Source organism: Gossypium hirsutum, chromosome D05 (assembly GCF_007990345.1).
Source record: "Gossypium hirsutum isolate 1008001.06 chromosome D05, Gossypium_hirsutum_v2.1, whole genome shotgun sequence".
Taxonomy (NCBI): Eukaryota; Viridiplantae; Streptophyta; class Magnoliopsida; order Malvales; family Malvaceae; genus Gossypium; species Gossypium hirsutum.
In genome coordinates this window covers 7485398-7511052 of record NC_053441.1, presented here as the reverse complement: position 1 = coordinate 7511052, position 25655 = coordinate 7485398, and the positions used below count along the sequence as shown (strand labels likewise).

General features: G+C 34.8%; 4 protein-coding genes across 4 annotated transcripts; 1 reads left to right on the top strand and 3 right to left on the bottom strand.

Annotated features, from left to right (window-relative positions):
- Positions 1 to 1853: 1853 nt before the first annotated feature.
- On the top strand, positions 1854 to 4543 carry LOC107906602 (transcription factor DIVARICATA). Its single transcript, XM_016833640.2, has 2 exons — positions 1854 to 3202; positions 3375 to 4543. The coding sequence occupies exons 1-2, from the start codon at positions 2778 to 2780 to the stop codon at positions 3880 to 3882; spliced, it is 933 nt and encodes a 310-aa protein (XP_016689129.1). The 5' UTR covers positions 1854 to 2777; the 3' UTR covers positions 3883 to 4543.
- A 2328-nt stretch (positions 4544 to 6871) lies between these two features.
- On the bottom strand, positions 6872 to 11652 carry LOC107906603 (beta-glucosidase BoGH3B). Its single transcript, XM_041093467.1, has 9 exons — positions 11380 to 11652; positions 10919 to 11123; positions 10572 to 10662; positions 9968 to 10113; positions 9363 to 9606; positions 8964 to 9068; positions 8693 to 8875; positions 7924 to 8125; positions 6872 to 7654 (listed from the first exon to the last, which is right to left on the bottom strand). Exons 1-9 carry the CDS (start codon positions 11549 to 11551, stop codon positions 7158 to 7160), a joined length of 1845 nt encoding a protein of 614 aa, XP_040949401.1. The 5' UTR covers positions 11552 to 11652; the 3' UTR covers positions 6872 to 7157.
- An 808-nt stretch (positions 11653 to 12460) lies between these two features.
- On the bottom strand, positions 12461 to 14787 carry LOC107906604 (sugar transport protein 8). The gene is made up of 4 exons (XM_016833641.2): positions 14516 to 14787; positions 14039 to 14358; positions 13328 to 13954; positions 12461 to 13252 (listed from the first exon to the last, which is right to left on the bottom strand). Exons 1-4 carry the CDS (start codon positions 14649 to 14651, stop codon positions 12779 to 12781), a joined length of 1557 nt encoding a protein of 518 aa, XP_016689130.1. The 5' UTR covers positions 14652 to 14787; the 3' UTR covers positions 12461 to 12778.
- A 1114-nt stretch (positions 14788 to 15901) lies between these two features.
- LOC107906605 (uncharacterized) lies at positions 15902 to 21340 on the bottom strand. Its single transcript, XM_016833642.2, has 5 exons — positions 19860 to 21340; positions 18731 to 19605; positions 17499 to 18329; positions 16964 to 17269; positions 15902 to 16632 (listed from the first exon to the last, which is right to left on the bottom strand). The coding sequence occupies exons 1-5, from the start codon at positions 21106 to 21108 to the stop codon at positions 16123 to 16125; spliced, it is 3771 nt and encodes a 1256-aa protein (XP_016689131.2). The 5' UTR covers positions 21109 to 21340; the 3' UTR covers positions 15902 to 16122.
- Positions 21341 to 25655: the final 4315 nt, after the last annotated feature.

Below are 25655 nucleotides of genomic sequence, written 5' to 3'. Positions count from 1 at the left end.
ACAGACAAGTATCTCTGAACTCTCCTAATATTCTTAAACAATTCAAACCATTTTTTTTATCATTTGTCTATTCTTCTTGAAAAGATAGAACTTGATGCGAATAAAGAATAATGGCTTTGTTTTCGACCAAACATTGGACAACTGTTTCTTTTCATTTATACGAACTTAATTTGAATGGACTATAAGTAACATTCATATGTAGTTACCCTGTGTGACCACATGTGAATTCACTGAATTACGTGTTGATAAAAAATTGGTCACGGAATCTAATTGCTTTTCTCTACTCTAATAAATGGAAGAGATACATAATAAATCAATTGAAGCAGTTAAAATTTTCATATAAATTATGTTAAAAAAAAAAACACACTTAACATATTTAGTTTTAAATTGACAACTGCAAGTCGAAGTCGCACTTAAAAAGGACACTTGAAAGCCTATTTGTCTCTTAGAGCAAACAATCATTGAAGTTTTAAATTGTACTTAATTAATCTACAAATCCCTTTTGATTTTCTATGGGCTTGGAGTTTTAGGCCCACTTAAAAGCTTAATTTATAGTATAAAGAAATGCGTGGAAAAAGTTGTCGGTAAAAAAAATTGAACTGGAAATGGAAATCAAATCCATAAAATCTTCTATCACTGTATTTATTCAAATTTTAAATATTAGATATATTAAATTTTAATCAAACTATATATGCTAGTGCTTTTCTAAAGAGAATATATATTTTTTATTTATTTGATCATATGAGTGCAGTATCATGATTTTTAATCTTTATTTTTTGATATGATATTTAGAACCATCTATAATTTTTTTCAACTTTTAAATAAGAGAATAATACATTTCAACGTACTCAAATTCATCTGATAATGATAATACTACTAATACTTAATATTTTTATGTTTAATTTGTTGGTATCTTTATGAAATAAATTTGAATAAAAATTTTAAGAGGTGGAATTGATTTACTACTCTATGATTTAATTATGCATCATTTATTAAATCAAATCGAGGGGTCAAATCCTACTTTGTTTTACCAATGACCGACGGTGAGGTTGGAGTTCGACAAAACACATTAGCAGTGGAGCGGTTGGTCACATCCGAAGGGGACCGCTCTGTTTGAATTGGTTGAAGCCTTGCGGGACTGTAGGAAAGAAAAAAAGAAAAAAAGAAGAAATTGGGCACATACGACTTTGTTAGCGCGTTAACCACGCGCCTCATAAGGTGACTAGTGGGGTTTTATTAATTTATTCACTCTTCAATTAATCAAAGAATATTTGTATCCAAAAATCAATAAAAATTAAAATATAACAGTAATGTTTATTTATTAATTAAGTAGCATTTACACGCACATGAGTAGGAGCGTAGGGGAGGTATCATTATTCCAATAACCAACATTGTTAAAAAGCGAGCGGAGGCGGTGGTTGGTTGGGTTGGCGAATGCGGCATGCTAAGACAAGTTGCAGTCGATCTCATGCGGTTGCTCCTACCAGTTACGCTTTTTAAACCTCCTACGTGGATCCAGCTCATTGGTTCGATCATGACCTAGGCTACTTACACTTGGCCTACCATTATGGTCCTGATTAACCAATCATATGATCCCACGTGTTGAGATCTGATCGGGGGCCCCAGTTCTACTCCGTCCTTGAGATTGTAACCTGTGCAATTATGTGGGGGTGACTGCCCAATCAAAGTGTTGTAACCGTCCAAGGGACCCACTAAATCAAGTTGCCGCATGTATTTTTTTACCGTTGATCTGGACCGTTCTTTTGGCGGCTTACCCAGATACCCCATTTCAAGCTGACGGTAGTCCCCACTATTCCTTTTCCCTCCAATAAACCATTTTTTTTCTTTACTTTGGTCCTTCAATTCTTCTCTCTCTCCCAAAGATTTTAATTTTTAACAGATTCATTCCTTGAAGCTTGGTAGCTTTGCTTTTTTTATTTTACAACTCTTTTTCACTTTTATTTTTTTTTCTTCTTCTCTTTTCTTTATTGCTCATTTCTCAAGGAAAAAAAGAAGAAAGAAGAGACCTTTTCTCAGCTTCCATCATTCTTCTCATTCAATTCAGTGTTTTCCTTTTTTTCAAGTTTCCAAATTGCGTTTTCATTTCCAGCCTTTTTTGTGTATAAGCACCACCTTTGTCAACTTCTCCTTTTTTTTTTCCTTAGTTGGGTTATCGAGGAAGTTCAAGTTCAGTGTTAGTTGTTTCAGTTACTCTATAAAAGAGAGGAAAAAAATATTATAAATATATTCTATGTTAAAATATATATAGATTTCCTATCCCAGTTTCCTTCATTTTTTTTCTGGGTATTTGCTCTTTTGCAGTTTTTTTTCCCTTCTGATGTTAGTGTTGAAAATTTCACAGTTTTAGATCTTAATCGTGGACTTGTGGTGTTAGGTTTTTTTTTTTGGATGGTTCGAGTGTTTTTACTTTGATAGCTACAGAATTTTGTAGTTCTTCACTTCTTTGAAATTCTTATTTTTTTGAAAGTGGGTATTTTCTAGATTCCTCAAGGATTGCCTATACACCGAAAAAAAGGTATTCTGATTCCTTGCAAATGCTCCCTGATTTAACGCTGATATTTTCCCTTTTATACCCTATCGCTCTGCATTTTCCCTATAGTTTTTTGCTCTGTTTTAAACTCTTATCCAGTGCTACCACTGGAATTCCATTCTTCAAGCGATCAATCATCTGAAACGATCAGTGAATTAGGAGCTTGTTTGGACAAAAAAGATTTCATGTTTTGGTAGTTTTTTTTTTTTTGCTTAAATTTAATGTTATGAAGTGGGAAATGGAAATTCTGTCTCCGGCATCTTATCTCTCCAGCACAAATTGGTTTGGTGAAGAGAGTAAGAGCACGAAATGGACATCAGCAGAGAACAAGATGTTCGAGAATGCCTTGGCGGTTTACGATAAAGATACTCCCGATCGATGGCAGAAAGTGGCTGAGATGATCCCAGGGAAGACGGTGGGAGATGTGATCAAGCAATATAGAGAATTAGAAGCTGATGTTAGCAGTATAGAAGCAGGGCTGGTTCCAATCCCTGGATATAGCACCTCCCCATTCACATTGGATTGGGTGAATAGCAATGGCTATGATGGATTAAAACAGTCCTATGGACTTGGCGGAAAGAGATCCTCATCAGGCAGGGCTGCAGATCATGAGAGGAAAAAAGGGGTTCCTTGGACAGAAGAGGAGCATAAGTAAGTTTAAATTGGTGTACGTTTAAAAGTGATTTATGACCAATTATAAATACGCTAGTTCTTTTAGTGATCTATATTGTGTGTTTGCATCAGCAGTACTTTCAGCTTTTGATTTGTTTATGTTCAAGTTGTATGTCATTGACAAGAACCAATGTCCATGGAATTTTGTCAGATTGTTTTTGATGGGGCTAAAAAAGTATGGCAAAGGGGATTGGAGAAATATATCACGCAATTTCGTTGTCACTCGAACACCGACTCAGGTGGCTAGTCATGCTCAGAAGTATTTCATTAGGCAGCTTTCTGGAGGGAAGGATAAGAGAAGAGCTAGCATCCATGACATAACAACGGTCAATCTCAACGACATGAGAACTCCTTCACCGGACAATAAGGGAACTCCTTCACCCGAACAGTCTTCGGTGCTCACTCAGCAGCCAAATTCTGCTGCCATGCCCAGAACACACTTTCAATGGAATCCGCCTTGTGGTGGGGCAACAATGGCTTTCAATTCAACACAAGGAAGTATGTTGATGTCTTCTCCTTACGGGGTTCCCTCCTATGGATTGAAAATGCAGGGGCAGAGTCTGCAAAGAAGTGCTGCTCATGAGTCCTATTTTGGACCTCAAAATTTGGTTTTTCAGATGCAATCGGCCGAGCAATATCCGCAAAACCACCTATTCTGAGTTTCACCAGACCAGATAAGCCATGCCTTCTTTCAGTTGATTATTATAGCTGTCTATGTACTTTTTATGGTTTTATGTGAATATATTATCAACAATTCGAGTTTAGTCCATAGCATTCAAGCAGGAGGGGATAGGATTGAGTTTGGCTAGGAATTACAGACCATGAAATGTGAAACTCTGAAGGAAGATTCTTAAACAAGGATTTCCCTTGTATTAGATTCTGTAGTTGAATCTGATTGTGCTTGATGAAATTGTTATGCTATTTGGTAATAGTGGTGAGCTTATCTGGACTGCATCAACTAACGAACACACGGAATATGTGTTAGGGATAAATTTGTGTTAGAGTCTAGGAATATGATTTGAAGCATAAGAGAAGACTACATTACTTTTGCACTGTTACTTGGAGCGCACCATACATGCATCGGCGGGTAGGATGGAATTGCAGGCTCACATGGAGAATGAAGCAATAGAATAAGCAACTACAACCAGAAGTCCAAAAGCTTAGACAGTTTTAGGCATGACTTAGTGGTTGTAAATATACCGAAAACTTGTATGCTTCCATATTTTCTGAAGTTCCTTAATCTGGTTGTAAACTTTTGGCAGTTCCATGTTGTAAATCTTAGTAATTTGATTGAAACCAATGAATTCCAAGTTTCCAACACAAAAACTTCGACATTTGCTGCTATTCCTGAAATCATAGACTAAAAGTTATAATGTGTAGGTTGAAAAGTTCTGAAGCCTCCCCATGTAGGGTCTACATTTCTAGGTAAAGCCTCAACCTTTACAATGGCTGCACCCCATCACATTTTTGGAACTGGTTTGGTTGGATCCCGGTTCACATTGGCTGAGTCACAAGGCATTTGAGACTATTGCAGTAAACCCATTTTCCAAATACCCCAAATGGCCTACTTGACTGTTCCTGACCTTCAAAACCTTAGTTGAGGCTGACTCTGAAACCCACTAACTTGAGCATCATATTCTTCAATGCCCCCCTCGCCCTTTTTTTTTCCCTTCCTCGTGAGATCTTTGTTAAGAGATCCTCTTGTGAAAAAGAAGATTCTTCCTTCTAAGGATATATTATTGGTTACGCTAACAGAATATATAGCATTCAAAAGCAAGATTCAGGTTAGATTGCCCTGTTGATTTCCTTGTTTATTTATATCATTTGCACCAAAACCCTTCTAAAAGTATGTTGTTTAACTCATCTCTCTCCTTCATTCTTCCTAATAATGGTGGTAAGTTTGGAAAGCATTCATGATTTTATTGACACTAAGTGCACGTCTGAAATCAACTTAATGAATATAATAAAGGGTTCCACTCGTTTTTAAATCTTAATGCTCAAATTCTGAACTCTTTCATGGAGACAAAACTATTAAGCTTTTCATTGGGCACAGAAAAGAGTTTCCTTTACTTTTCCTTTTTTCCCCATTAATCAATAGACCAACAAATTTGTTCTAAAATTTGTGAATGAGCCTTGAGACCTTGAGCTTCTCCTTTAGTGGAAATTTCATTGACCTTAAATTTCTCTCATAAAGAAAAAGAATCTTCTCGCTAATTAAGTGGTGATTTGAACTAATGATTTGTATGATTTAATAAGACAAATTAGCAATGATTATGAACTAATAAGACCAATAAAGCCCATTGAAGTAACACATTTCAGATTTCGCTCCTTTTTCTCTCTCTTTAAAACATAGGTTTTGTGGCGTTGAATGATTGTCATAGTTGTGGTCAACTCTTCCTCTATAAAATAAACTTCATCGAAAAAATAATAAATGTAATTATGATTTTCAATGTCCTTATGATTTTTTAACTTTGTATTTTTCATTTCTCTCTCTCGCTACACATTTATGCACCACATTGACATGCGATGATTGTTTTGGCCATATCTATTGATTGCGGGTTTAATCATGTGCCTATTAATATGAAGGGCATCGCACCAAGTGCTTTGATTACTTGTTTGTAAACAAGTTGCAATTTTAGTAAATATCTGTAAAAAAAAGTACTTGTAAAATTAGAAGATGCGTTGGTAAATGAGTTAGACAAAATTTATCTGAATTTTTTTTTAAAAATTAACTTGTTTTAGATTTAATTTTCACAACAAAAAAGAAAAGAAAAAAAGAACTCAAGTCAACTCAAGTCGGAATCCGAGGAGTTCTTAGATAAACATAAATTCAAATCTCAATATCCAAAATCTTCTCTTATCCCTGCACAGCCTAGTAGCAGAAGGCAACCACACAAAGTTGGTGGCATATTTGTATATTCAGTCCCGTATAGGAAGCAAAGAATACTGGGAAATTATGACCAATATGGTCATATCAAATAGCTTGACAAAAAAACTAGCCAGAATAATCTTAAAAAAGCATCTAGCCAACTTTATTCTTAATTTTTTTTTCTTTTTTATCAGCATCTTAACAAGTTACGACCACATATATATTATGTCATAAATTTGACACTTTCGGTTATCTTAACATTATTCTGATTCTTCTCTTGTAATGCTTCTGGTTGGGAAATAAAACTAAAAAAACTGATGTTTGCAACTGAAGCTCTTATCTGCAACCATATTGGGGAAGAGGGTATTTTCTATGTTGTTCTTCAGTAGAAAAGAACTTCACACTGATCTAACTCCGGGGTCTTCGTACAAATTACAAAGCAAGAAAAAGTATGCAATAATTGATGCAGTCAAAAGGTTGCAAGACAGCATAACTGTTACAAGCGAAACAAATTAGAATACAACAAATGTGTTTTGAGGGTATCTTTAGGACAATAGAAAACGAGAAAACAAAAAGGACACATATATATATGCCATTCAAAACATTATTCATCAGCATTATTTGATGTTCTTTGGGATTTTTGGTTGAGAATCTCAGGGGGGAGGGGGGGTTGGGAGTGCATCAATTCTTGTCCTGAGATTTCTTCTTATTAGATAAGACTCAAAATACCTTTTTTTCTTTTTGGATCAATTTCATCCTCAGAAATGCATCCATGCATGTTAAGAAATCAAACTTTATTTACGCCAGTGAAAACACCCACAAATCACTATCAAGAAAAAGGAGAGACAGGCCCCTAGACATGATTACTGACATAATTGTGACTTGGGAACTGTGTGAGATTGAAGTGCCACAACAAAGTGGTTGAGTTCATTCATGGGGCAAGCCTTTCAAGACAAAGTCCAAAATGGAAAAATCAATGATAAACTTTACTAAGGGGCCAGGTGTTTATGCCTTGATTATTAAAAAAGAAAAGAGCATTGGCACTGCTGACATGGGCCATGAAAATCATTTACTCTGTAGGTTCTCCTTCTTATATGTCAATCCAAAGCCAAGGGGAAACAAAGGATCACATGAATTGTCTCCTTTGTTGATTGGCAGCTCTTCGGTTGTCCTAAACCATGTCATTGGTAATCGACCCTCAAATTCATAGTCTCCAAATACTACATCGGTGATTCCCCTTCCCTCCGTTCCTGGTAACCAAGCAGCAACTAGAGCATCCATTTTCTCCAAAAGCGATGGTTCTATAACCAAGGGTCTCCCAGATATCAGGATCACCAATGTGGGGATTCTATCAGCAATTGTGCTTATTAACTCACTTCCATTTAAGGGGATTACTAGCTCTGAATTGTCTCCTGCAGACTCTGCATATGGTTCTTCACCAACTCCTACAATGGCAAAAGAGAAATTCTGCCCAGACAAGGTGTTTGGCGAAGGATACTTTTCATAAATCACCTCTGTTTTTTCTCCCATGACTTCCCTGAATGCGTCCAAGATTGTTGTGCCTAAAAAGAAATAAATCCAACATTCAGGTTACTTGTAACCCAAGTAATATTTGTATGTATATTTTAGACAATTTTCGATTCAATAACATGACTTTAAAGCATTATGCTAGATAACTAGTTAACAAAAATAAAAAAATTGGGGGAATACCATGTGAAATATACAAGTATGCATCATTCGTACCATGGAGTTGACTTGGAGAGGAACAATTTAAAGATAGCTGGTGGGGTTTAGTAGAGGGAAGAAAAAATGGTCTTATATAACTACTTACCAGTTGTAATCCTGCCACTGCTTCCTTGCCAGTAACGTGTCCAACCACCGCACTGGTATCCAAGATTGTTAGCATGAGTTCCGGCAATAAGAACCCTTTCTGCATTTTTCTCCAATGGAAGGAAAGGCTTTCCTGGATTCTTTCCATTCTTCAATAGAACTAAGGACTTGCGAACAGCTTCACGGGCTAGTTCCCTGTGCAGCTGCAGGAAATCATTGAGGTGACAATGAATCTATCAACTCAGATATAAAATTGAAAAGAATTTTATAAGCAGAGTTGCGATAGTTAATACATTGAATATCTACAGCAAAGGATAGCAACAAAATTTGCATTGTAGTAAAAGGTAAAACAAGTACAACCACTAATTACTCTAGATAACTATGATTCCTCATGGCCTCCAGGTTTAGACAGAAGGAGAGGTGGCGATCTCAGGTTTGGGCCTATGTGCTCGATTATAGGATATCCTTACCCTATCACTATAAGGTTTTTGAGCACCCTCAGGGCCAGTATTTTCATAATTGCATTTTTGTACTCTTCCTCCTCATTCCCTGATCCATGATTCTAATAGATACATGTTTATGCCACATTTTTCTTCATCAAATACCATAAATGTAAAACAAATTCTTGGAAAATTAGAAGTCCTTTGGTGAAAATATATTCTAAGCAGTTGTTGAGTGGTGAGACATTAAAAACTTCGTGCAGTCCAACAAGAGCATCTCAAGTATGACTAAGGTCAACAGATTGAATGCCTAATTCTGCAATTTAATACCTTGCAGCCAATGGTATCTAGCAAAGATCTGTCAGAGAAGGGATATTCAAAAAGACCAGCAACAAACTTCACTCTCAGTATTCTTTCAACTGCATCGTCTATCCTGGTCATCTGTATCTCCCCTGATTCTACCAGGGATATCAAGTCTTCAATAAATTGCTTATACCGATAAGGCACCATCACCTGCATATATGCTTTACTCAGTTCAAACAGAGAAAGTAAATTATGAATCCAATAAAGAAGCCTATATATCTGGAACCAAATTATATACCATGTCAATTCCAGCATTAATGGCAGTATACACACAACGACGATAGTTTGAGCCTCTTGGTTCACTAAGTCTGTCAAGTGCTTTCCAATCCGAAATCAGAAAACCCTGCAACAGTGATTTCCCAAAAGCTTGACTGGATGTAAATCAAATTTCCCTATGCACGCAAATGCTACATTCACAAACACTTAAACCAAGTATTGCTCATTTAGCCTGAGGTATTACTCAATCATTTTAATTTTTAAATAAAGATTCTTCATCTATGTGGAGAAATTCGGCTACAATCTTACATAGTATAAGCGGATAGCCCCCTCTCTAGAACAATAAGAAAAGACAAGAACTCCCATTCCATTAAAAAAGAAAGGAAAAAAGAAAAATGGTGACCATGAAGGTATTGTCTACCTTGAAACCTAGTTTGCCTTTCAAAATTTCTGTCAAGAGGAAATGGTGAGCATGAAGTTTACATCCATTCCAACTAGAATAAGATGCCATAACTGTTGAAACTCCCTTATAAAGACAATCAAGGTAAGGTGCCATGTGGATGCTCTCTAACTCATCGTATGATGATATAGTATTTCCCTCATTTATACCCTTTTCTGTACCCCCATCTCCAACAAAATGCTTGGCGCATGCAATAACATTGTATCTGGAATCAAATAAGTTCCAATTAGATTCCAATGCGTAGACAATTACTAAGCCGGTATTTATTGGAAATATATATATAGTGCCTGACAGGAAGAGAACCAATGTAAAAAAGGTGGCTAGAGAAGCTGACAAATTCGTATGAAACTGTAAAACCTGCACAGTATATTATAAAATGATGTGAAAAGGAAAGAGTCATGCGTGTCTAAGTTGAAGAGCTTTATTGCTCATAGTTGATGGCATTTGTTGATTGGATATTTTTAGATTTTCTTTTCTCAAACATGCCTCAGACTCTAAACTTTAGCAAGATTTATAACGGAAATCGTATATTTTTGAACAAATCAAATGAAAATGAATAGGCAAACCTGCCAGCTACAAAAGGATAGCCCTTCGAATGTCCCACTGGTGGCTGTCCCTGTAAACCTGTAATAATGGAAGTCATCTTTCTAACAATGTTAGTATCTTCACTAAAACTCTCGTAGCATCTTCCCCATCTAGGATCTCTGCATACCTGTCTTGATCCAATCAAACAAACTGCTCAGACAAATTGGTTTTCTAATGTCAACTTAAAGCTTCAGATCAAAGAATGCAATGGACTCATAACTTGTAACTTGATCAGCAGTTTGACACCAATTACCAAATATGAGTTAAGACTCACAAACAAGCATTGGATTCATATGATTTTCAATTAGGACAAGACTGAAACTTCAGAAGGCATCACTCTTTATTAGAAATAACTTGGAAAATTGGAAGTAAATATGACATTACGTCGTTGACAAAGGAGCTACAGCAATTTAAAGCAGGGAAAAGCTTCCCTTACCATTCATAGTTCTGGAATATGGAAAAATGAAGTTTGATTGCCATTATAAAGTAAATTATTCATATTCTATTCGATATTGAATCAGAAGTTAACCAGTGCAATCACTTCAAGCAAAGAAGATTTGACTGACTAATTTTGTATCGACTTACAGCGACACAGGGAGCAAAGTTGAAGTGAATGCCACTTGCCCTGACTTCAAGAGCTACTGCAGCCCCGATCCTTTGAGCCAAATCTGCATCTCTATTACATATTTGAAACACTAATTAGAAATTTAGAAAATATTAGTACCATATTTTTAGTATGCTCTCCAGCTTCTGCTAAGTGATAAGTCTATTTCCTTTTAGTTTAGAACTCTCCCTTTCCCCTTTAATTTCCTAAATGACTTTGGGAAAACTACATCAAGATCTTCATATCTATAGTTTTATCAGCATAATTATAGATAAAATCAGAAATGGTGATTAATATTTCAATTTTTGGGGTTAAAGATGAAGCGTACCCTGTGGCTCCAAGGCCAATATTGTGAGGGAATATAGTGGCACCATAGAACCGGTTGTTACCATGAACCGCATCGATCCCATAGGCAAGCGGTATTCCAAGCCTGGAATCAACTGCTGCCTGCTGAAACCTGTCAATCGTTTCGGCCCAATCGGATGCCATTGCTTTCTCTAAAGGCTCTTTCCCTCCACCGCTGACCATACTCCCTACGAGATCGTCCACCAATAATTACATTAAAAGGAAAACATAGAGTTAGAACCATATATGTTAATTGTTCATGCCAAGGATCTATATAGCAACTTCATTATGCCTGTAACTATGACAAAACGAATCAGTAATTATCTTAGCCAATATGAATTGCGATTTGAGTAGCAACAGATGTAGAGTTTAAACGTGGGGGTGTTGAAGCTCGGAAGCTGCATGGGTCAATGATTGTGGAGCAAAAGAAGGTGAAAAGTGTACCGATGGAGAGGTTTCTGACATCGTCAAGAGTAGCAACACAGAGCTCGATTTGGGTCATTTGACCGACCTTTTCTTGCAGGGTCATCCGAGAAACAAGGTCTTTGATTCGATCTTCTATAGGCGCATTTGGGTTCTTGTAAACGTAACTCATCGTCTCCTCCACTTGGCTCATCTCCGCCGCTGACTGCTTCAATGGAAGTGAAAGCAAACGGTATAAAATGTTTCATTGCTTTAGACTTGGAATTGGGACGGTTCTTCTTTTAAAAAATGGTTAAATTGTGGAAAGACGGCAACGCAAGCATTAAATAATACGACCTTTTATATAAAGAAATGTAAAGCGGGAAATCGACAAATGGTGGTAGTTAAAAATATTAAGGGAAACAAATTTGATCCCTGAATTTTCAGTAAATGGCAATTTTGGCACCCAAACTAAGAATTTGTGAATATATTTTTGCCATTTTAAATCAAGAGTAACAGACCCATCAAGCAGAAAAAGAGAAAATATCATAATTTTCTCTTAATATTTCCAATTTTCTTACTGCTTATTCAATTTAAATTTCAGTAATTGATCTTGTTTGATAAATTAAAAATTTTATTTTTTGTGTATTTTATTATTATGTAGCTTACCACTATGGTATGTTTGGTATACTTTGATAAATATAAATGCTAAATTGTGATAATTTTTTTATCTTACATTGGTATCATTATTTTTTAAACATTTTATGTTATTTTTAAATAAACTAAATGACTTCGAATATAAATTAAATAAAAAAATTTAAAATGTAAAATATAAATATTGTATATTATAAATCTAAAAAGATTATTGAATAAAAGAAGAGGAGTAAACCTAATATTCTCAAAATATAATATTATTTTCCTTGTTATTTTCAAAAAAAAATCTACCAAGTGAGTTTCATTATGGTATGAAACACATCTAAAGAAAATTAAATCACTAAAAATTTTAACTCAACTTATCAATCTATTTATTAAGATTAAAACAACTTTCACCGGTTAATGTTTCATATATCTTTTTTTGATTAATTTTTTATTTTTTTCTTCATATATATCTTTAACAATAGTAGATCAATAATTTATAATTTCTATTATACAAAAATTATTGACAGTATCTACCCTTGCCACATTGACTACAGCCTTTATGTAAACATCCATTCTTAATTTCATGATTAGACTAAAAATTCAAACCAAAAACATGAATAGAAAATCAATGCAAAAATAAATAAATAAAGAAAATGTATCAAGGAGCAATCTCTAAGTGAAAAAAGAAAGCCTAAGAACTTTTCTCAAATATTCTTCCCCTTACCTTACTCTGTTAACTTATTATCATCAAATACACAAATGGGCAGAGACATGACATCCAAAGAGATGTACAAAGGTGTTTTTAATGGTTTGGTTTTTCCTGATGCTCAAGCTGGACCATAGCTTTCGGTCTTTCAATGTCGCTAGATTTGAAAAAACTTTTCCAGAACCAGTGTTTCTTCCATACTCTTTCAACCATTTCATCAAGGGGGACTCCTTTGGTCTCAGGGAGCATCGCCATTACGAAAATGGACATGACGATGAGCCAGGCGGCGAAGAAGAAGTAAATGTAGGCTCGCATGTGGCAAAGCATGCTGAGGAATGCTTGAGCTATGATGAATGTGCAAAGCATGTTGGTGGCGACCGCAAAGAAATAGCCTGAAGTTCGAGTTTCCAATGGGAAGACTTCGCTAGATATTAGCCACCCCAAAGGACCCCATGACCATGCAAATCCGTTCACATATACGCAGATTAAAAGCACCACTACTTTGGCTATGCTATTGGGTACTTTGCTTGTTTCCGTCAGGTACTTTTTAAGAATAACCCCAATTGTACACTGCAAAAAACAAGAAATTTAGATGATAATTTAGTTTTAATCGAGGGTTGTACTTTGTTCATAATATTTGATTACCTGAGCTACCATGCAAATCAGAGCTCCAAAAACGAGTAGTTTCTTCCTTCCAGCTTTATCTACAGTAAAGATGGCGATAACTGTTGACAATGAATTGACAGTGCCGGTTATGACGGCCGATAAAAGCGACGCACTGGACCCGAACCCCATGGTTTGAAACAACACCGGCGCGTAAAACATGACCACGTTGATCCCTGTGAACTGCTGGAATACATGAATGATGGTGCCGCAAATCATTGGAGGAATGCTCGGCTTCTTCATCAGTTCCCTGAAAGGGTGTTTGATTTGATTGGCAACCTCTGTGGCTCGAACCATTTCTTCAAACTCTTTTTGAACATCGTCTACACCCCTGATTCTCTTTAGGGTTTTTAAGCCTTTTTCTTTCTTTCCTCTTTCTATCAGACTCGTCGGAGTCTCCACAATAGCGAAGGATCCAACAAGGAGGATTACGGCTGGCACGGCGGCGCCGCCCAATGAAATCCTCCAACCATAGTTTTTTATATTCGATGTGAAATAGTTAACACAATTTGCTACCAGAATGCCAACTGTGATTAGCAACTGAAAGCAAATGTTGAGTCCTCCTCTGAATTTTGGCGGTGAAATTTCGGTAATGAACAGCGGGACTGCCTGTTTCAAACATGAGAGTTCCATACGATTAGTTTATGCTGTTTTATGTGTGGGGATCGATTAAGGGAAGATAATTTCAATTACCTGGTTACCACATCCTACACCAGCACCAAGGAAAAGCCTTCCAAGAATTAACATAGGAAGGTTCATTGCAGACACGTTGAGAATAGCTCCAATGAAGAAGAAGATAGAAGCAGCTTGCATGGTTGGTTTTCGACCGTATTTCTTGCACATTAAGGAGGCGCCGCCACTGGCGACGATGGCGGCTAAGTAAAGGGACGACGTGAAGAGCTGAAGATACTCGTCGTCGAATTTGCAGTAGTTGTTTTCATGAGCGTGGTTCTTTTTAACGTAAACATTGGGGAAGAACTTCAATAGGAAATCGTCCATCCCTGTCACTCCTCCTGTATATATACGCCACAGCAGCACATTAATAGACTGAATTTCGTAACTTTAAAGTTGCTATAACTTTACTATTTAGCGTCGTTTCAAGGATTATCGTCGCTACAATTTAAAAACACACACACTGAATTATACAATCTAGAATAACTAAAAAGACACCTGAAATTCCAATATCGTAGCCAAACATTAAACCACCAAAGGCAGCTATGGCGGTGCAAATAAAGACTTGGAGGGTGAGCTTCGCCGGAAAGTCTTGCTCACTGCCGGAACCAATCGCGATTACACCACCCGCCATGATTAAGAAACACTAAAAACAATACTTTTAAACTAAAGATCTCGACGAATGAGATTAATTTCTGAGTTGAGGGAGAAAGCTAAACAAAGTATATATTGAAAACGAAGAGCATTCTGGGACTATTGAAAACGAAGCGCATTCTGGGATTATTTATAGATAGCTGTAAAAAAAGATTAATCCAATCAGATGGTGTTAAGATTAGGTTAGTCGTAATTAATATATTCAGTTTTAAATATAATTTTCTTTTTCAAAGATTTTGGATTTTATCCACTTATCTAAATCTTAACAAATTCTGCTAAATGTTTATTCTTGGAAACTGTTTTTACTGCTTGAACCCTAATTTTAAGCGGCTGCTGAGTAAGGAACCACTTGATTTTATTTTCTTTTATTTTCTTTTTTTAAGGTGACTTCTTAATTTTAATCTTTTAACCTTTAAAACATATATATATAGTTTGTAAAAGATTTTCACAACTGTGGCGAGCAGTGAAATTATAAATTTTTCATAAGATAAAATCTACATATCTTAAAAAAAAAAAGATTAACTTTTAGTTTTCATGTAGAATTATTTTTGAAATTTTATTCACTTACTCTAAATTTTAACGAGTTTATTTATAGAATAAACAAGATATATGAATTAAAAGGTACATATGTTAAAAAAAATTAAATATTGGATAAGAATTACTCACCAGTGATGTAATAATAGTAAGTTACTTCCTTCAAGAGAAAATTTAAGAAATAAACATAAAACAAGTTAGATATATTAAATATTAGGTACCGACTTAGAGAATATATTGTTGGAACTGAATTATAAAACAAATAAAGAAAATTATTTATCACTTTATTATTTATTTTTAAAAAGAGAAAGACGGGATTAAATATCGAATTAGATTTTGTTGGTAGGAAACAACATTACAGGTTCATATAGTCATTCAATATAATATCAAATATGAGGTATCTTTAATCTTTCAAGTGTCTTTTCTTTCGTATATTTAAAGTTCTCGGACATATCCAAGTATGTGCGTTGGATACATCTGCCACTGCCAGGATGTTTCAATCAAAATCACTTGGTATTGATTTAGCAAAACTGAAAACCCTACAAACACGGGCCCTCTTTAATATTTAAAGCTCTCCAGTCGTTGAACGTTGTCACAGTGGAGAAAACTCCTGTGTTTCTTATGTTAAAAATGAAAAAACCTACAACATTCAGTTCATGATGCAATGCAACTAGAACATTAACTTCACTTCAAGGTAAATGGAATTTTTGGTATATATATATATAAATTTGACTATATATTTGCAGTTCTACTTTATGTATATCCTAGTATTGTCCATATGTTCAAGATTTACAGTATCTGACTGCTTACATTGATTCATGGAAGAGTTTCAGCTTTTTTCTACGGTGAAAGTTAGTGTAACTGTTTGCTGTCCTCGAACTGATGGTTTCTAGGTGTGTCAATATTGTTATATTGCCTCATTTTGCCACTTCATTGCTATCATTTTCCTTGGTGTTGACAGCCTTGACGTCGGGTTCTTTCGGTTTTGATGCTTCTGTGGCGATCTTGTGGTCTATTGATATGCCTGTCGTTGCAGTGCTATCTACTCCTGAGATGCTTTCACTAATGGCCTTGTTGAGATTCTCCTCCCTTGATTGTGAGGCATCTGAGAGACGTTCTTGACCGCTCAATTTTTGTGTATCTCCGCCATTTTTGATGTTGTTCGAGCTGTTACTTTCTCCTTTTGAAGTTGATAGTCCAGCATTGGCTTCAGCTTTGGTTAATGTTGTGGATTCATGTTTGGTATCTTTATCAGATCCTGCACTAGTTGCCCCACTGGTCTTTGATGGTTCCACGACAGCCTTTTGCCTACTTAATATTTGGTGCTGACCCTCACCATCAAGAACAGGGTTCGAGCTCTCAATGTTGGTTACCTTATTGGTTAACGAGTCTTTCACATTGCAAACACGATCAACTTCTGCTGCGGACTTCAGGAAAGGGTTGCAACTCAAAGTCAGTAAAGGATGGACGAATAATAAAACTAGCTAGCCATTAAATAGAGCTAAATAGATAGGAAAACGGATGAAAAAATTGTTGGTTTTGATAGAACTAACGACAAACGGGCTAAGCACCTCATTAGATTACAACATAGCTAGTTGATATAAGATTTTCATTTATTACCAAAAGATGTGCCAATGACATTCTATGAATGAGAAACATGCATGAGAAACAATGACCTAATGTTAAAATTACTAAAACAAAAACTGAAGATACTGTATGTTGTTGCAGTTGGGTGCCAAGATTAAAAAGTGGGATTACCTTTTCTCTCACCATGGTTTTAGGGTCATCTGCTTTAGCATTTCCTTCTTTTGATTTTGATGAATCAGTTCTAGTGTTGTGTTCAATCAGTTTTTCTGATCCTCCAAGATGCTCAATAGAATCAAGATTACTTTCACCAGATGTTTTTGATAGTTCTTCCGTGTCCTCTGAACTTGTCAAAGTTTTAGATTCATCTTTACTGGATTTTAAGGAACCGTCATTGCCTTGTGTGCCTTCTAAGACAAGTTCATTCATATTATGGGCAGTGCTACCATCAGTTCTCTTCTTTGTCACGCAAGACGATTCCTGTTCAAGTTTACGTAAATATGTGGGTCAGAACATGCTGAAAAGTGTATGTTAAGATACTATGCAGACATGTATACGAGTGTAGAGTTCGGTGAATGGATGAGATGGCAAAACAAAATGGAAAAAGTACTTATCTATAAATTCATAAGCCTAATACGTTATTTATGAATTCAAGATCTTTGAGATGCATTAAAAGATGAAAATGAGTCATAGATACTCTCATACTGACCTCTGATGTTGCAGGACTGGAATTACTGGATGAGTCCTGTATTGAATTCTCAGCCAACCGCTGTGTACTTCGGGGCATGTTAAAAGTTGAGTTCTCATGTGGTTGATTGTCTGCTGAATTTTCCCTCACTATGTGTTCTGTAACAGATCCTGGCCAATCTGTTTGTCTTCGTTGCTCAATGTCTGATACAGGTATTTGATCTGCCAGGATATTTTGTGGTAACACAGATCTCGGAGAGGCACCTGAGCTGAGATAAGTTTGCTCAAGCTCCAATCTTCGATTTGGAGCCACTGCAATAGAACCTCCTAATCTTTGTTCCACTCCAGAAACATTATCCTCCAGAATATTTTGATTAACCCCACTAGCTGGAATAGATTCCAACTCATCTATGCTTTGAACAGCATTTGGCGCATTCCCAGTATTATACTCCATTAAGTTTTGAGCATCTTCTTCAAAATGCTTTGAAGGTTGGTATTTGCTTTGAACAGAATTCGGTGCATCCCCAGTGCCATGCTTAGTTGATTTGCAAGTACCTTCTTCAATATACTTTGAAGGTTGGCTTTCCTCCATCTTCTTTTTAGATTCTACAGTTCTTTTATACTCATAAGATGTTTCTTTGTTTCCATGCTTGTAACCGCTTGAATCTAAATTAATTGCGTCATCTGGTTTTCCCATCTCTCCTAAAGCTGCAGGTTCATTCAATGCTTGGGCCCCATTGGCTTTGGTTTCAGATGATTTCGGCTCTAAACTGTTAGCATCTCCTTGAGTTATCGGCTTCACATTACAAATGATGTTCTCTTCCGTAGGCTTCTGTTGAGGATCAATAAATTGCTGTGGAATAAATAGCCAAAAGTAACTGTAGATTAATTTAACGCCATTTTACTGGTATTTAGAAATCAAAAGCAAATGAAGGTAAAAGAAATGTCTTTACATCCACAATGAGATGGTAAATTTGCACATACAGAAGTAAGCCTAAGTTCACATTGTTATTTTTGCTTTATTTTACTATTTATGTTAGTTGGATTTGACTTGGGATGACGAAGTATATATCCAACATTAGCATATACTCAAATTCTGTTAAGTTCTTTCATATATTTGGAGGATCATACCCCCGTATTAGTGTGTCGCAAACATGTTTCAAAGAATACATTTATTTTTGGAGAAATAAAGAGTTTGGGCAATATAATTTATATTCTCAATACCTCAGAATAGTAGTGAAATAACTAACTGACCTCTGGCTTCTGGAAACAAGACACGGAAGGTGAATGAACGACTGACTTCCCCCTTAACTGCACCGGTTTTCCTGGATTTTCAGGTGATAATTTATCTGAAACATTGGAAGCCTTTTCCAGTTCAGATGGAGAGATTGAAGCAATTGGTTCCTCAGGTTTCTTGTTTAAACCAGAAACCTTCACTTCAACAGAATCCTCTTCAATAATATCATCTAGTTCTCTCAGTTTTTCTTGATTTGCCTCTTTTGATAAGTTAAATGAACCTCCCCACAGTTCTTCATTGTCAGAATTTATATCCCTTTCAACATCCCCATCATATGTAACTGAACCTTCTACGGGTGAACTGGTTCCATCAGTTGATAATGTAGTTGACCCGACTTCTGAAACCTCAACTTGCAAGTCAGAAGCTATGGAACAGTTTCGAGTATGACTCTGTCGCCTATATGTATTGTAAAACAAATTAAACTCAGTCCTACGCGGAGATGGGCTGGAATCAAAAGGAAGCTTGGTCACAGCTTTCCCCTTGGGAGGAATTGAAAGATTAAAAGCCTTTCGGACTTGATTAGTACACAGTGACAGAGGTTTTGCTGTTTGATCTAGGCCTGACTCAGAGTCATCAGATGAAGATGCTGAGTAGCAGGAATCATTGTTTTTAGTTGAATCTATCTCCACTCTCATTTCACTTCCACTCAGATCATGAGGGTTTTCATTAGTTTCTCCTATTTCAGTCTTATCATTGGCACTTTCTGTAATCTTTTCACTTTTCTCTTCCAATGAGTTAATTGTGTCATTGTTAATGGACTCTTCCAGCTCAATAAGATCAATGTCACTTCCAAAACCACGGGAATTATTCTGGTGGTGACCTCCTTCATCATCTGAGAAAAGTGTATGTGTTAAATAATTCCATTAGATAAAAACACATTTCAAAAAGAGAAAAAAAGGAATATTCTATACATAATTTGGAGTAGGCTGGCACAATCGAACTATTGTCCAATTCCCTTTAGCTAGTTTAAAATCTTCAAGTTTTTGGATAAGTAAAGCAAGAAACTATTAATATCGAGGATCTTATAACTTAGGAAGAAAAGGATTTGGGTAATGGAAAATATGCTGAAATTTCTTTTTGTCTTACCTGCCTTTCTGAATCTATCAACTGCTGGACCCCCTACAAACCTTTTCTCAGCACTATAGTAGGGATTAAACGGATCATTAATAGAATCTTGAGTGGTTTCGAATGTAAACAAAGGTCCATGGTGGAAACTCTCGTGCCTGCAGAAAAGCATATCCCTTTGGTTGACAGCCATGAACTCTTGTTGGAAACTATCACCCGTAAGATTTGGTTTTTCTTCAAATGGATCATAAGGTAAGTCAAATGGATTCTGTGTAGGCAACAAGATGGAAGGAGCAGAACCAGGCATTTGTAACACTTCTTCATTAGCATGATTTGAACAACCAAGAATGTTGTTTTTAACTATTAGAATGGGAGCAATATGATTATGGGGAACAATACCCTTGTCCATCAGGCTTTTCTCAATTGCCATTTTGAACATCTTTCTTGCTCTACGTTTTGCAATCAAACTTTCCAGCCTTTTGTTTCTTTCCGCCTCGGTTAACCCGAGATCCATTAGATGCTTCTCATCATCCTTTGTCCATTCCACTGCCTTATCTCGATCTTCCCGCACTTTTATCTCCTTCACATCTTTCCTTTTTTCCAATCTTTCTTTCTCAACCTCACCACCACCACCACCACCAACAGGACTTTTACCTGATTGCCCTCCAAAGCTATCACCTGACACGCTATGAGGTTTCAGAGTCTCGTTATCAAGGAGCGATTTCGGGTCATTAAGTGCTTGATCATTTCGCTTCTCGTTCTGGGAAGAACTCTCTCCGTGTTCCACATTAGAACTTCCTTTCACATTTAAGGACCTCGAATTTTCTTCCAATAAATTGGATTTATCAGACAGAATATCATTAATACCACTCCCAAAAAGCAAGTTACTATCCGGACTATCGTTTCTATCCCATTGTAGGACTTCCTTTCGAGCATTTCGTCGAACACTTTTCTGGGGTCGTAATGAAGGGACTTTTGATCTATTTACATCTGCAGATGATCTCTCCTCGCTGTCTTTCTTCTGAACCATTTGGACTTCCGGACGTTTGGTTTTCCAATAAAATCGGATTGAAATTGCAGTGCAGATAAAAATCGGCGAAGAGTACATCAAAATGTAGAAATAAGAAGGAAAACATACATACACGAAGAGAACAAAGATAAAAAACCCTGCCACAACTGGATATCTTCTTACAAATTTATAACTACAACTTCCAGAAAATCTAATGATTTTCCAGACAAAATTTTGAATAACCTTTACATTGAAACTCATTTTTTTCAGAAATCAAACCAATAAAAACAACAAAACTGGGCATAAATAATCAACTGTACCCCCCAACTCAAACTCGAAGAAATTCAGCTCAAACTTGAATTTCCAACACAAAGAAAAAAAAATCATAGTTTTCTTCTTTTTTGTGTTGAGGGAAAATAGGAAAAATGTAAAAGAGAGGAGAGGAGTGATTTCGGATTTCAAATGCTCCATTTTAGAACTTCGTTTGCCGTTTCTTTTCTCCCCTACCCTTGAATTATGGGATAATATAGGACAAAATAGAAAACGGGTATAGGTAAGAAAATATGGTAGTTAATTATGTGGTCTAATTTAGCCATATGACCTTGGATTTCTATACAATTACTTAACCCACCTGTATCTTTTTCTTTTATCTATTTCCTAGTTTCTGATTTCATCACCATTGTATCATTTCTTGAATGATTATGTGTTAGATGTTAATCATGACCTTCACTTTGATGTATATATATTCTTTTGGTCAAAATGATCATTTGAACCCCTATTTTTTAGTTGGGATCCAAAGTTTTTAAATTAAAAAATATTAATTTTTTAAGGTAAATTACACAATTAGTCACTAAACTATTGACAAGTTTTCGTTTTGGTCACTAAACTATTCAAATGTTTTCATTTAAGTTACGGAGTTGTTAAATTTAGTGCTATATGATTTTCTCTATTCGAACTACCTGCTCCAATTGAAAGTTCTCTTTCCTATTCTCCTTTACACTTCAATTTTTATCATGAAACAACTTTGGACGTCAAGAATCTATTAATCGAAATTCAAATAGTTTTTTTCTTTGTTCTCCAACATTGATCGTTAGATCAACTTAGATCTAAATTATGTTCTTCTACTTATTAATGCGTGTTGATCCACCATATCAATTGTCGAATCATCACTCAGAGCTCGCTGGCAAAACTTAAAAAAAACTTAATAGCCCAGTGACTTAAATAAAAACTTTTGAATAGTTTTGTGACTTAAATGAAATTCTCGAATAGTTTAACGATAAAATTATAACTTTTTTAGTTAAACGACCAAAACAAAAATTTACCAATAATTTAATGAATATATATATATATATATATATATATTTAACTATGTTTCAAAGATTTTGTCTGTTACTACACGACCCTTGACACTTAAATTGCCTTTTCCAAAGGAACCAATAAGCTCCGTTGACGGAAAAAGACCATTTGGGGCTAGCCTCGAGACGGTTTTGCCAATCCCGCCCAAGAAAGAGATTTGCCTGTTTAGAAGTATGCTAGGAGTGGTCCCATCCAAAGGACTGCCATTCTGCCCAAGATCTCATTCCATTAACCCAAGTTGAAAGAGGAAGAGAATTATTATCATTCTTTACATTACTAAGTTGTAAACCCTACAAATTAGTGTCTCCCAGCAATTGTTTGCACTCTATATTTGGACTTAGTTGCATATGTTTCTGCCATGAATAACCCCCTTCAAAATTATGCAATCTAACAAACTTTGTCTCCACCACCTTGAAAGTTTCAGATTATATTATTTGGTACATTAGTACATGTTAGTTGAATATTTTAATCTCATAAACAAATTTAAATACGTTTAATTTTTACTATAGATATGTATCTGATTTTGAAGTCTAAAACCATCACAATAGCATACCAAATTATTATTATTATTATATATATCTCTAATTCTACTTATATAAATACAATTTCATCACCATCAAAGCAAAACATACATTTATAAGTTTTGAATTACTAAAACCTTCTCCTCACCGTTATGTAAAATATTATATTTAACTTATATTATTATTTAGATGTATAATTAAATTAGTGTTACGATTCAACTCAACACTAATTAATAGCGGAACCACGTAAAGTGTTGTGGGGTCAATTGAGCCCATAAAAAATAAAAATAAAACTACTTATATTTTTCTAAAAAAAAATTACATGATTGATGAATTTACCCTACAAAATATTTGAAATTGATTCCATAAAAATTTGATCTTTGTAAAAATTTTGAAAATAGCTTATCAAAATTTTCGAAAAATAATTATTTTATAAAACAAATTATTTCATATAAAAATAAAATAATTCTCCCCACCCACTAAAACCCAAAAATTTTGTATATTCTTTCAACCCTCGTCACTTTTCTCTCAAATTTCTTTTATTCTCTTACACACTCTCCAAATTTTTTATAAAATAAGTGTTCAATATTTCGATACTTTCATGTAAGTCTCTTAGCTGGTGACAACTCTTTCTCTTTTTTCTTTTTTTTCCCCAAGTTTCATTGATTAATATTGTAATGACTCAAAATTCACGGGCATCAGAAAAGTATAATATCGGGCCTCCGTCTTAGTAAACTGAGTCTGAAAATAATTATTAGAAATATTTACTAGACTAGTTGTGTATTTAATTAGGTTTTAGAAAGGTGAATTTAGCTTAATTAAGAGTAATTAGGAAAAATGATTAAAATGAATAAAGGGTAAAAGTCTAATTATAAATCAAAAGAAAATAAAAAGGATTAAAATGGCAATTAAGCCATTAATAAGAAATGGGACGGTAAAAGTGATAAAAATCTTAAATTTTTATGTTTTATATATATTATTTTATTATATAATATAATATATTATATTGTATTATATTATATAAATTAAATAGATGACAAATGTATGGTAAAGATTAAGACAAGTGTAATAGTAATAATTACATAGGTACACTTGTAATAAAAATAAATATATATGCTTAAATAATAAGTAAAAGATTTTTATTATTATTAATATTATTAGTTATAATAAAAGAAATAAAGTAAAGTAAATAAAAGAAAGTAAAGAAATAAAAACAAAACAAAAGAAACAGAATAGAAAGAACAAAGAAACAGAGAAGCAAACGAAACAGGGGAAGAAAGAAGAAAAAAGAAAGAAAAAGGGGAAAATAGATTTTTAAAGCTTGGAGTTAATTTGGTAAGTCAAATTAGCCCTTTTCTCTTAGTTCTAATGTTTTAAAAGCTTTAAAACAAAGTTTTGATGGAATCAAGTTGATATTTTGTAAGTTCATAGGTTTTCAAGAATAGTTTATGTTGAACAAAAGAGATGAATTAGGGATTAAATTGAAGGAATTTTAAGTTAGAATTGAAAAAGGGATTAAATTGTAAAAGAAACTATAAGTTTTATGTTTTAAGGACTAAATTTAGAGAAATTCGAAATTAGCAAAATATGCTGAAATTTTGATAGTTAAATTTTAGTTTGGATGAAATTTGAATAGAAATAGAGTGTGAATTGAATTAGGAAAGTAAGTGAATTTAGTTAGCATTAAATTGAGAATTAGGAAGAAATTGAATAGAAATTCAATTATTTATTATAATTAGTGCTGTAATTAATAGTATAAATTATTATTATTTTCGTAGCTAACAAAGAACCCGAGGCATCGCCATCAAAAGGAAAAGGGAAAGCTATCGAGGACTAAAGCAGGAGATTTACGGTTTGTATTACTATAATTCAAATTATTTATTTTAAATGTTAAATTTTAATTTATGTGTTTAGTAAATGAAATGTGAAGTAAGTATTAATATTAGTATTAATATAATTATTAGTATTATTATTATTATGAGTGGGAATTAAATTGAATAGTTGATATGAAATAATATTTGAATTGTTTGTTGATTGAAAGCGGGAAATGAATTTGAATCGAATTGTGAATGGTATTAAATTGTATGGAAATGTATTGAGTTGTGAAAATGTGTGAATTTGTGAAATAATTATTGATTGAAAGGTGGAAAAATGATTGAATTGAAAATGTGAGAAATTGTGATTGAATTGAGAATATATGTGATTTAAATACCCTATTAACTAGTCGGGCTGAGTCGGATATAGTTGGCATGCCATAGAATTGGAAGAGTTCAGGGATACTTCGACCTCGAGTCGATGAGACACTGGGTGTCACTATATTTCTTCGGATAGATTCGATGAGGTACTGGGTACCAACTTACTTCGGCTTGGCCGATGAGACACTGGGTGTCAACTATTGCTTCGAACTATCCGATGAGGCACTGGGTGCCATTCTGGTGTGTTTGGTTGGATCCGTGTATCCGCTAAAGTCCGAGTTTTGTTAATAGGGTAAATGATGAAATGATAAACCGAACGAGTTGGTCAAACGAGCTACTGAAATGAAATGAAAAAGTTGAATTGTGAATTGAAATGTGATATGAGATAGAGGAATGAACCTAAGGTTCATGATTTATTCAAACTCAAATTGTGGATATACGATATTGGTTGATGAATTGCTATTGTTGAAATATTGAATTTAAATTGTATATACGAATTATGCATTACATGTTTATTATTGTTTTAATTTGAATTATGGTAATACCACTGAGTATGAAATACTCAGCGTACGGTTGTTTCCGTGCGCAGGTCGGTAGAAGTCAAAGGTCCCGTTTTACCATCCAGATTAATCCCGACTTCAGCATAACTTTGGTGATGTATATTTTCTTTTGGGTAATGTGGCATGTACATAGGATGTGTATAAAGGTTGTTATGTTTTAATATAAATGGTAAAAA

Bases quoted from the DNA above. Each gene is read 5' to 3' on its own strand.
- LOC107906602 (XM_016833640.2), top strand. From the start codon at position 2,778: ATGAAGTGGGAAATGGAAATTCTGTCTCCGGCATCTTATCTCTCCAGC. The intron at 3,203-3,374 runs GTAAGTTTAAAT...GAATTTTGTCAG, and splicing joins TGGACAGAAGAGGAGCATAA to ATTGTTTTTGATGGGGCTAA.
- LOC107906603 (XM_041093467.1), bottom strand. From the start codon at position 11,551: ATGAGCCAAGTGGAGGAGACGATGAGTTACGTTTACAAGAACCCAAAT. The intron at 11,124-11,379 runs GTACACTTTTCA...ACGATCTCGTAG, and splicing joins TGTCAGAAACCTCTCCATCG to GGAGTATGGTCAGCGGTGGA. The intron at 8,876-8,963 runs GTATATAATTTG...GCATATATGCAG, and splicing joins TTAATGCTGGAATTGACATG to GTGATGGTGCCTTATCGGTA.
- LOC107906604 (XM_016833641.2), bottom strand. From the start codon at position 14,651: ATGGCGGGTGGTGTAATCGCGATTGGTTCCGGCAGTGAGCAAGACTTT. The intron at 14,359-14,515 runs GTGTCTTTTTAG...GTATATATACAG, and splicing joins CTACGATATTGGAATTTCAG to GAGGAGTGACAGGGATGGAC. The intron at 13,955-14,038 runs GTAATTGAAATT...TGTTTGAAACAG, and splicing joins GTGTAGGATGTGGTAACCAG to GCAGTCCCGCTGTTCATTAC.
- LOC107906605 (XM_016833642.2), bottom strand. From the start codon at position 21,108: ATGAGTTTCAATGTAAAGGTTATTCAAAATTTTGTCTGGAAAATCATT. The intron at 17,270-17,498 runs GTCAGTATGAGA...AAACTTGAACAG, and splicing joins CCAGTCCTGCAACATCAGAG to GAATCGTCTTGCGTGACAAA. The intron at 16,633-16,963 runs GTAATCCCACTT...CCTTTCCTGAAG, and splicing joins AAACCATGGTGAGAGAAAAG to TCCGCAGCAGAAGTTGATCG.